An 8,584-nucleotide genomic window follows, 5' to 3' on the forward strand; every position below is an offset into this window, starting at 1 on the left:
CGGTCAGGGATATCTCTAGGTCTGAATGCACACTCAGGCGGTGAGGAATGGGATCAATCAGTGTATCGTAACCAAAGCGACCCTGAGTGATTTAGCTCCTATCACAGCCCCCATGTGTACACAGGGAGCTGCAGCTGATGGAGTGTGAAACCACTTCAGATTGAAAATAGTTTCCTGCCTTTAATAGGGCTCAGATTTTCAATTTTTTTTTTTGTGAAATCAAAAGAAGGAAAAAGACTTGTAAAAGTTTTGATTTTCCCTGAACGAAGACACTTTTAAAAGGCAAGAATAAACACAGTTCAGCAACATTCACTGCTGCTCAAACAGCACGAAACCCAAACTCTGAAGCCCTCCAGGTAACAGTGTCCAAGAGCAGATTTCACACAGCGTAAATGAGAAGCGCAGTGCTTTTCCTTCCGGCTGCTGACAAACCACCCAGGGAACGAAGCACGACAGCGCTGCGCCGCTCCAGCAGCGGAAAGAACAAAAAGCTGCAATACGTCCGCAAGCTCCTGCTGCCCTCCATCGGACACACAGGGGAAGCGCCTGCTGCGGAGCGCACAGCGGAAGTCAGCTGACCCGGAAGTCAGCTGACCAGGAAGTACGCACGCCGGAAGTGGAGGTGCTATTTCCGGAAGCAGACGGCAGCACTGCGCCGGCTCCGCCTCGCCGGGCCGCCATCTTGGTTGGAAGCAGCGGTCGCTCCGCAGCGGGAGGTGCTGGGGTCTCGGCCCTGCCCTGCCCGGCTCAGTCCGGCCCGCTGTCCGTTCTCGGCGCTTCTCCTCTTTCTGCTTCTTTTGCTTGGCCGCTGGCTGCGGGCCGGTGGAGCGACCCGGCGGTGGAGGGGCTTGCTTTAGCAGGGAGAGGTGAGTGGGGCCTGCAGGGCGAGCTCGGGGAGTGGGGGCTTCCCATTCTCCGCCTCGAGGAACCTGGAGCCGGGCTGAGGGCAGGCCTGCGTGTCGCCGTTTGCCTTCTTGTCCGTTCTCCTGGGAGCTGCCGTGCCGTACTTGGGTGGCTGGGATCGAAAGGCCTTGGTTTAGTTCCTCGTCCGCCCTGCCTGTGTTGTATTGATGGGGAAATCGATGTCCTGTGGTAGCTTCTGTAAACGTTCTGGTTTGTCTTCGGTGTTTAAAATGCGAAGGATCTCTCGGATAAGGCTCCAAGGGGTGTAGGAACCCCAGTAGGTGTACGTTAGTCTGGATGATTTCAATCTATTTTTGCTAACTGTGGTGAAGGGCGCTGTTACAAAGCTCCCTTTTTTGTTCTAAATTAAAAGGCGTGATTTAATCTCGGCTTTAAATTCAAAGCTGACTTCTGTAGAATTTTTTTGGTGGATATTTAAAGAGATGTATTTAAAAAAGTGCTACTTCGTTCAGGAAGCAATACTGTATATTAGAGTGACTTACAGTACTTTTAAGGAAAAGCAGGTTAAGAGTGTTTATTTTGAGGAGGATTTTTTTGTAGTTGTTGTTCGTGGTATAAATATTCTCTAGAAATATACTTCACTGAGTGTATTGAATTGAATAGAAAGCTTTAAGGCATTTTCTGGTGTCCAACCCTGCTCTCACACGTGAAAATTATCTTAGATCTTTATAGAAAGTGTTCATAAAACCTTTCCAGTTTTTCCCCTGAATTTCTAGAGCCCTGAAAGAAACTGAGTTGCTAAGTAACTTGTTGTGCTTTTGTGAGGGAAAGTGAGCTAAGTAGCATTTGCTAATCGATGTCTGCTCTGTAGATGCATTGCAAGGGCTGATACACTCTTTGTCTTGAAAACAGCGTGGATTTTCCATTCTTCGCACTGAATTGCCTCTTTTTGGATGAAGTTCTTCCTTTGGAAGGGAATAATCTGGCTCAGAAGATCTCATAAGCTTAACTGAACCCTAAGCAGGCAGCAGATTGAACTTAAAATTCCTCCTCCCCGAAGTCAGCAATATGATGACTGTATTTTTTTTTTTTTTTGCTTGTGATAGAAAGAGTAAATGAATTTAAATCACAGGCAGATTTGCACCGTGGATATTGTAACTAATTTGGGAAATGAATTATTGAGAAGGACTAAGCCCTTTAAAACGTTATGGCTGTGATTTGTGCCCAGCCTAAGCCCAGGAATGGCTGTTAACAGTTCAAATAGGTTCTGTAGTGCAGTTCATTTTCATGATAGCAATTCTGTGCACGTACATCCACAGCAGTATTCTGGAAGGGGTGTTTTTTTCCCATTTGGGTGATGTACAGCTTCTCTTGGGAGTGTGTTGGTTAAAACTGCGTGTGATTCTTGCTGCTGAAAAGCGATGGTGACTGTTTTTAAAAAGATGCTGTGTCTGGTAGATGTTGGAGCTGTATTCAAGAAAGCATCACAGCCCTACACCTGCTGAGATTGTATTTGTATATATCTTTTGAAAACCAGATGAGCAGCAGCAGTAATAAGAGAGCACCAACGACAGCAACACAGAGACTTAAACAAGACTACCTTCGAATTAAGAAAGATCCAGTGCCTTATATCTGTGCAGAACCCCTCCCATCTAATATCCTTGAATGGTAAGACTTAGAACGAGCTGTTTGTGCACTTGTGGAGAGAACAAGACTTTCCTGGTCATCAGGTCTGACTCCTTCACCCCCTATGGATTGCAGGGGAGCCTTGGTTTTGGGAGGTGGCATATGGAACTTCTTGAAGTGATGCTAGTCTTCTTTCTTTCTAGAGAAGTTGATGGCTGGTGGTGTGAAGGCTCTCACACTGTTTGTGTTTTCTCCTTTGTCTTAGGCACTATGTTGTCCGGGGACCTGAAACAACTCCTTATGAAGGTAAAGGCACGAAGCAAAAGTGGGCATTGGTTGGCATGTCTCAGTAATTGCATGGCTGATTGAATGGGCAAAGCACAGCTGTGGTAAATAGCCCTGAGAACTGTGAGTGCAGTTGCAAAGCAGACTGTGACTGGTATGGTAGCTTATGGAAAAGAGTGAGGGGTGCAACTGTCTGTTAATCTTTCTCTTTGTATGATAGTGAAACAACATTTGTTACATTTTCTATTAAGTAACTTAGGGAACTCTCTTTAGGACAGTCAAAATAACTTCATAAAACCTCATTTTCCTAATATTTCATCCCTTAGGGTTTGGTTTTTTTTTTTAGGATGGTTTGCTTATGCCTTGCTGCATGAGCATCTCTCACTGAACTGAGAGCTGTATTGTCTTTATGAAGTTCCTTGGAGAATCCAAGGACCAGAAAAAGCTGTGTTAATGTTGTGTGCTTTGTTGTTCAGGGTGTCTTCTGGAGCCTTTCACAAAATGCTTTTGAAGTTCAGGTTCTTCAGAGATCTCCATTTGCAGTTAATTGTGCTTGTGATACTCTGAAGCATTGGTGTTGTGTTAAATATGCTTTGGCTGATGTTCCTTGAATGTATGGCAGGCTAGAAAACAGAAAAGAGTGTTTGTAATAGAGATGTAATTGTCTCCAGAGTGAATGTGCTGCAGGTGTGGGTTGTTTCAGAGGCACAAAATGATGTGCTTCATCCCTCTAGTGTGAGGAAGAGAGGGAAACAAATACAGGGTTTTATTTAGCCCAATCTGAATACCTTTAGGACTTCATCTTAATGCAAAATAAGTAATTCATCTCTTTGTGTAATGCAGGTGGCTATTATCATGGGAAACTAATATTCCCCAGAGAATTTCCTTTTAAACCTCCTAGTATTTATATGATTACACCTAATGGAAGGTTTAAGTGTAATACAAGGTAAGGATTTTCTTCTAACACTTAAAGCAATAAACACCACTTTTGCAATATGTGAAGCACGCAGTGGTTTTAACAACAAAAATAAAATGCCTTTTTGTCTCATCTTTTTAGGTTATGTCTTTCAATCACTGATTTCCACCCTGATACGTGGAATCCAGCTTGGTCAGTCTCAACAATCCTGACAGGCCTCCTTAGTTTCATGGTGGAAAAGGGTCCCACCCTGGGCAGCATAGAGACTTCAGAGTTTGCAGTAAGTTCTACCTTGTACCTTTTGGGCTACTTTCAGTTTAGGGGGCTGCTGAATGTGACCTCTAGGCTAAAACTACAGTGAGAGCTGATGTTTTGATATCTTATCTACTGCATGTGATGGCAGGGTGAATCCAAGCAGTTTTAGGCAGCGTGGGGACAGGGAGGATTTCTAAGTAAAATTTGAAATGCTTTTTTGCTAAACTGCGTGCTTAGGACTTTTGGTGCTTGTGGTGGCAGGGATGTCACTGCAGCACACCAAGGCCATAAGAAGAAGGATCAGGAGCTTAGAAATGCCTAATGATAATATTGATGGGTATGCAGTTGCAAATGGTGTAAACTATCTAACTAGTTTCTCCCATTTGTGTGGGAAGGAACCAGGTGCTGTGTTTGAGCTGTGTTTTGTTCCTGTGCTCATAATTCTTTTTTCCTTCACAGAAACGACAACTTGCTGCACAAAGCTTAGCATTCAATTTAAAAGATAAAGTCTTCTGTGAGCTCTTCCCTGAAGTGGTGGAGGTAGGGGCATTCAATTCATGGAGTAACTTGGTTTTCTTTAGCTTTTCACCTTCCCTGTGTAGATCTATGAGCTAGTTGTTTAGGACTCTCTAAGGTCTATCTACTTTTATCAACCTTAGAGGCCTTTTAAAAGACTCTTTTGCAGTGTGAAAGAATTAAAAAGTTCAATTTCAGGATTCAAACGTTTTTGCTGTTAAACAAAGATCCACTGTCAGGGGAATCAAAACACTTAGAAACATAGAATGGCCTGGGTTGAAAAGGAGCACAATGCTCATCCAGTTCCAACCCCCTGCTGTGTGCAGGTCACCAACCAGCAGCCCAGGCTGCCCAGAGCCACATCCAGCCTGGCCTTGGATGCCTGCAGGGATGGGGCATCCACAGCCTCCTTGGGCAGCCTGTTCCAGTGCCTCACCACCCTCTGGGTGAAAAACTTCCCCTAATATCCAACCTAAACCTCCCCTGTCTCAATTTAAGACCACCCCCCCTTGTCCTATCACCATCCACCCTCGCAAACAGTCATTAGTATTTCCTATTGTTGTTACAGCCTTGACTGCTACACGTGCAGCAGGCATGGCTGTGATGCCAGCATTTTACAGTTGTGTGTACTCTGCTGAGTTGGAGTAGGACTAAGCTTTGTGTATCTGGCCTTAAGAACTGAGGTTCTGAAATCTGTTCAAAACACACAAAAGCTTCACCGCTTTCAGTTTCAGCTTCCCTTTTTTTTCTTCTTCTTTTTTTTTTTCTGCTTCTCCCCCTCCAGGAGATTAAACAAAAACAGAAAGCACAAGAAGAGCTCAACAGCAGACCTCCATCCCTCCCTTTACCAGATGTTGTCCCTGATGGGGAAGCACACTACGGTCAGAATGGAATCCCCCTTCTTAACGGGCACGTTCCATTGGCACCTGCCAACCACCCTGGCCTCCAGCAGGCCAACCGTAACCATGGACTCTTGGGTGGAGCTCTGGCGAACTTGTTTGTTATAGTTGGTTTTGCAGCCTTTGCCTACACAGTCAAATATGTACTGAGAAGCATAGCGCAAGAATGAGGAGAATAAAATCCAAGACCAAATTAGATGTAGTTGCTGAGTGAGTGGGACTCTTTGGGCGTCTGACTTTTGACACTGGGATAAACGTTTTGTGTTACCAAATGACAGGTGAAATCTTGGTTGGCTCATGTCTTGAGTTTGGGAAGTGGAATATGTGCAGTTAGTCAGAAAACTAAACGAAGTTCTGCTTGCAGATCCTGTTGTCAAGTCAAAGCATTATTGATGAAACACCAACATTTCTAGTGCTTTGATTTTTATAGCACTTCTCCATCTGTTATTTGAGATTTGAAAACCTGAAGCAAATAAAGCTTTTTACTTCATTGAACAGTTTTTAAAGGTTCACACGTGGTGCATATCGTTTTAGTTTCATTAGGGAAGAGTCTGTACACAATTGGAGGTGAGTCAAGTGGAGGAAATGCTGGCTTCATGAGGACTTGGTTCATGTGAACGTGGATGCTACAGAAGATAGATGTCTTCATTTTTATGATAGAATGAACATCATTGCATATCTAGTCAGTAGTGATCAGATGAGTGGGGAGAATAACACCGTGTGTGTCTAATGTGCTGTCTCAATTGTCACCGTGTACTTGGAGGTTTTATTTGGGCTGCAGGGGGTGCAGTTGTCAGCCTGTAGGAATGGTTAGCCTGAGAAAAGTGTCTGGATTGCTCTTTAGTGGGATCACAGCTAGGCAGTGTTGTTTTGGATTCGTTCATTTAGGGATTTCCATTTGGGGAGGTGTTACCTTTGAAAGCTGCAATACTTTGTTGTGATCACAAGGTGCCACTGTTGAAAATAAAAGTTCACAGACCAATGGAGAGTTGATTACCAATTGAGAACATCTCTGGAACTGCTGGGTTTTAGACACTGAAGTAAACCCAACCCTTGTGAAGTCAGTCTTGTCTGAGTATCAGGTGAGCTGCTTCAGTGTCAGCTGCATTAACCTGAAATGCCACAAGCCGAAGGAGGTGAGCCCCTGGCATTAGCTCTGCTTTCTTACTTGAGAATGGGCCAAAAAATCCCAGAGCAATGCAAACAAACCCACAAAGCCCCAACTACTGATTGTTTTTTTTTCCCTAAGTTTTTAGAAGCTTTTGGCTTCTAGTTCCGAGTTTGTCTCTATTCCTCTTCTGCTGATAGCAATACTGTTTGTAGGTGAGATTGCAGGATTGTGAATAAAACAGTGAAGCCTCGAGTATAGTTTGAAAGCCTGAAGTGACTTTTTCAACTCATCCTGCTTTTTTTTTCCTGCTTACTTTTACCTAAATGCTTTTCCAGAGGCGAACATACTGTGCCTTCTAGAATTGGCAGTGATGTCTTGTCTTCTGGGGAGGGTGCACTTGCTGTCAATGGTACAAAAAAGGTGATAGCAGGGTAAGAAGCTCCGCCTCCAGCTGCTTTGTCTGTTAGCTGTTGTGAAGAGCCCAATGTTACCTCATGTACTTAAGATCCTTTTTTTTTTAAGCTGTTTTATTTTCCCTTTCAGATTTATTCTCTCTCTGCTTCTCCTCGGTGTCTTGAATTGTAAGCAAAACTAAATGATAAACCCTTGAGCCGTGCAGTTTAGAGCTTCAATAAACGTGACCAATCCTCTGCAGTAGGTAGGGATTATCAAAGCTAGCAGGACAGCTCTACACTAAAGAAATCTTCAAGTAGATCTGAGATAAGGGAGGGAGGGGATGTGGGGAAGGCTGGGTTTTAAAATGTATTTATAGATTTTTTTTTTTTTTGATTCTGTGGTTTTACCAAATCTTATTTATAACTAATTTGCCTCTTGTATGTGCATAATCAGCTGTTATGGAAGGAGAAACACCGATTTTATGTGTATCTGGAAACAGTTCTGTCAGTGTGGAGGTGAAGAAAGGAGGGGTGTCAGCCTTCCTTGCAGTGATGGGGTTTTCCAGGTGGCTTGTCAGTGACTTTTATTTATATTTTCTTCCTCAAAGCAGATGGACCTTGAACTGAGGCTGTTCTGCCTCTCTTGGTATCATTCAGATGCGTTTGTGTTCTCACAATGCCTTTTTGTTTTTAACCATTGACGCGGCCTGCAGACAAAAGCTTGTGAATGGTTGTCTGTGTTTATCTTATGGAAAATCTTTTGTCCACATAACTGAAGACAAAGGCAAGGAGCCCTCGGGTATGGTTAGATGGCATCTCTTGTGAAATGTACCTTGCCAAGGTGAAAGGATGAGTAAAACTGGGAGATGGCACATCATAAAATGTCTCTTAGGAGAAAGCAACAAGCAGTTGGCACTAAGCTATGCACGAGCATCTGCAGGTGGGTCCCTTGTTTTTAAGAAGTGCCACAACTGGAAACAAAAAACAGCCTCTTGTTAAACCCTGGAGATGCTGCACCTTCTGTGAGGATTGGCTTCATTTAAAACAAACACAACAAAAGAAACCCCAAACCTTACTTTGCATTTGCAGTTTCTCTTCAGTATCCTGGATTCAGAGAGATTGGACAGTCGTTTTGGGTGCTATTTGTTGAAAGCTAGGAGCAATATCTGATTGAATCCTTGCACTTCTAGCTTTACAAAATGTCCATAGGTGTCCTTGCTCCTTGCCTTTGGCAACAGAAGACTTATTCCCTTTTGTGTAGTTTGTCATTTTGTTGTTTTTCTTCTTTTTTAAGGCATTTATAATAAGATGCAGTATCTGATCTTTTTGTTACCAAAGTCAGTAGGTGGAGTAAACCATTCTTTGCCGTGCAAAAATGTTACCATGCCCTGAAGCAGTGCATTACTTGATGTAATAAAAGCTGTCCCTCAGTGTGTGACATTGGAACGAATGGTTGCCCCTTCACTTTCATGCTGCAATTTCATAGATGGCTGTAAGACGGTAAGGAAGTTTTGCAACTTGGATTGTGAGACATCTCAACGATGGCCTTTAAAGATCTCATGACTTTAACGATCCTGGATTTGTGTGTAGTCTTTTCTCCCCCTGAAATTTCAAGGTCACAGGAATTACCTCACTTCAAGCATGTACTGAGGAGTAGAAACGGCTGCATTGTAAAGTTGTTTGTTCATAATAAACATTCATGATAAAATTTAAATAT

At 43.3% G+C, this 8,584-nt stretch overlaps 1 protein-coding gene across 1 annotated transcript; it reads left to right on the top strand.

The window, feature by feature from the left end:
* Positions 1-637: 637 nt before the first annotated feature.
* On the top strand, positions 638-8,581 carry UBE2J2 (ubiquitin conjugating enzyme E2 J2). The gene is made up of 7 exons (XM_048967732.1): positions 638-866; positions 2,402-2,532; positions 2,756-2,796; positions 3,619-3,721; positions 3,833-3,971; positions 4,406-4,486; positions 5,247-8,581. Exons 2-7 carry the CDS (start codon positions 2,402-2,404, stop codon positions 5,529-5,531), a joined length of 780 nt encoding a protein of 259 aa, XP_048823689.1. The 5' UTR covers positions 638-866; the 3' UTR covers positions 5,532-8,581.
* Positions 8,582-8,584: the final 3 nt, after the last annotated feature.

The sequence above is a fragment of the Lagopus muta genome, chromosome 21 (assembly GCF_023343835.1).
Source record: "Lagopus muta isolate bLagMut1 chromosome 21, bLagMut1 primary, whole genome shotgun sequence".
Taxonomy (NCBI): Eukaryota; Metazoa; Chordata; class Aves; order Galliformes; family Phasianidae; genus Lagopus; species Lagopus muta.